The 2,468-nt window shown below is 35.7% G+C and overlaps 1 protein-coding gene across 4 annotated transcripts in view; it reads right to left on the bottom strand.

Moving 5' to 3' along the window:
• Positions 1–334: 334 nt before the first annotated feature.
• The window catches only part of larp7 (La ribonucleoprotein 7, transcriptional regulator), an 18,930-nt gene continuing 16,796 nt past the window's right edge, over positions 335–2,468 (bottom strand). For all 4 annotated transcript variants that reach the window (XM_016572886.1, XM_016572887.1, XM_016572884.1 and 1 more), the window contains exons 8-13: positions 1,452–1,599; positions 1,212–1,351; positions 1,004–1,113; positions 746–905; positions 554–645; positions 335–454 (exon numbers count right to left, since the gene is read on the bottom strand). In XM_016572886.1, coding sequence (XP_016428372.1) covers positions 380–454; positions 554–645; positions 746–905; positions 1,004–1,113; positions 1,212–1,351; positions 1,452–1,599 — 725 coding nt within the window. In that variant the 3' untranslated portion in view covers positions 335–379. The remainder of the gene's footprint in view (positions 455–553; positions 646–745; positions 906–1,003; positions 1,114–1,211; positions 1,352–1,451; positions 1,600–2,468) is intronic.

Genomic DNA, 2,468 nt, shown 5'->3' with positions numbered 1-2,468 from the left:
AGTAATGAATTTTATTTAAAAAAAGAAGAACTATAATAAAAAAAAAAATAAAAAAAAAACAGGGATGCAAATATAACTACATATACAATTGATTCTGGAGCCTTTTCTTGCCATCAAAATATAACAACTTAATAAAAACAGTAAACAACTTACTAATAGTAATAATAATAATGATGATGATGATGATTATTCCAGACATCTTCGTTCTAATTCCAACACAAAACTCCATCATTAATTACTTGATCATTCAAATAAGAAAATAACAGGACAGATCAACACAAAGCACAAAAGAAACATTTTAGAATTCATTGGCTGTGTCATTTGAAATATGTTAGTTTTTCTTACAATATTTCTGTTGAAGTAATTATTGCTCAGACTGTTAGTCATCAAAGCGGATGTGTTTACTTGCTTCGGTGGCCCGAGCGATGATGATTTTCTCAGCTTTAGAAATGAGCTATGAAAAACAATGACAAAAATTCTGTGATGTTGATAAAACTACAAATCTATTTAACTTTGCCTGCCTTTAAAGGCTGTTGAGTGAGGTTTAGGTTACCTTTTCTGTTCCACGCTTTTTTTCTCTAGGACTGTTTAGCTTTGCTTGTCGGTCCACCAAAATCTTCTGCCAGTACCTCTGCTCACGGTCACCTTTTTTATTCATTAATACATGATTTAATTTGCCATATCTTAAAAAAAAAAAGATAGTTTTGAGTTAAAATTTATATTCAGAGAAAATGATCCTTCTAACCTGAGAGGAGTTCAAGGTTCCAGTTGTATTTTTTCTGAAGTTCTGATTGGGCTGTTATAACTGTCTGTGCATCTTCAGGACTCTTGAAGCGAATGTAACCCTCTTTATCTCCATCAAGAATGTCCACATAAGCCACAGCGGACATCTCAGACAGTGAATCCTGTGCATATGAAAAGAAACAGCTCTTAAAAATGGCTTATTGTTTGATGTACCCAAGATAGCTTTAACAATCAATTTAACTAACATGTTAGTATATACCTTGATGCACCTCTTGCTTGGCAGGGGCTGGTTATAGCTAATCTTGACAATGACTCCACTCGCAAACTCAGGGCCAGAAGGGGGCTCTTTCTTAGCTGTATCCTTACAAGCTTTCATAAGAAAGAAAGAAAGAAAGAAAGAACGAATAGGTATTTAAATAGTAAGATTTATTAACAGGCAAGATGTTGTCCCAACAAAAGATACTCACAAGTGTTCTCATTCTCTTTAGTCTGCATGATGTCATACTTCACTGACTTCTGGTTGATCTGAGCCACTGACTGCTTCAGATGGGCCATACAGTGCTTCTGCAGTGTCAGGTACTCCTGCTTCAGGTTCAACCACTCTTTCCTGACAGTTGAAATCCACTTCATTACTTCAATATCTCACACAATACACAATTATTTATGAACCTTGACTTGAAAAAGAAAAGATGCACAGCACTGCTCACTTTGAGAGGACTCTGAGTGGGATGACCTCCTCCCCTATTTTCAATCTCTCCTTGAGCTTCTTCTTTCTTTTCCTCTTGGCCTTCAAAACAGAATCGTCTTTCTTCTCAGAGTCCAACTGTTCTTCATTCTTGCTCTCAGTTGATAAATCTATGCGATAAAAGAACATAAATTACAAGTAAATGACAGCAACAACTTTAAGGCCATTTCACATTGAAGAGTGAACAGTAGCAGGAAAATACATTTTTGCATGAGTGCAAATTTAGACAGTTGGTGGCGCTAGAGGTTTTGGGAAACTATAGGTTGGAAACTATAGTCAATGGGCTGCCATAAACATAAGTGCAGAAACAGTAGTAGAAGCAGCACGGATACAACCTTCAGTTTTGCCCCTTAATAACAAGAAGACCAACAACAATAGGTGCCTATGCATCTTTAGTGCGTAGTCCCTAAATATAGCTGCAATTATTGGGGGCCAACAATTCTAAATGCAAAAATGCTGATTGAATGTTGTTCGGTAGATGAAGATATTACGTTGCAAGGGAATGCAGGGGTTAAAGCAAACAAAAATCCTGAGCATGAACTTTTTTTCCGGGGGTTGCGGGGACGGACACATACACAGGGTTATTTGGCAAACAAAAAAAATAAAATGATTTTCCTTGAAATTAACTAGTAACGTATCTGCCATTGCCGTTAGCCCTTGACATGCTCAGACTACAGATTATGGTGGGATATTTGAAACCGCAATACCAAGAAAGTTTACTCACTACAATATGGTGCAAACACATGTAACATTTAGGATGCTTTTGATATCAAGTTTTGCTGGTTAGCTTTGTCCTTGACAGGGTACAAGATGACCTACAATCTAAAACATGAAATTTCTGAAATTGTTTTGTTCAAAAGAAATAATGGTCAATTAAATACTAGAAAATTAATATAAAATAGGAAATATACAAAGACAGTTTACTACAGAAAACTACAGTTCAGTTCAATTAACAACAACAAAAACATTAAAATGGTCC

The sequence above is a fragment of the Sinocyclocheilus rhinocerous genome, unplaced genomic scaffold (genome assembly GCF_001515625.1).
Source record: "Sinocyclocheilus rhinocerous isolate Xijiao unplaced genomic scaffold, SAMN03320098_v1.1 scaffold1404, whole genome shotgun sequence".
In the NCBI taxonomy this organism is placed as follows: Eukaryota; Metazoa; Chordata; class Actinopteri; order Cypriniformes; family Cyprinidae; genus Sinocyclocheilus; species Sinocyclocheilus rhinocerous.
This window is presented reverse-complemented; position numbering and strand designations above follow the sequence as displayed.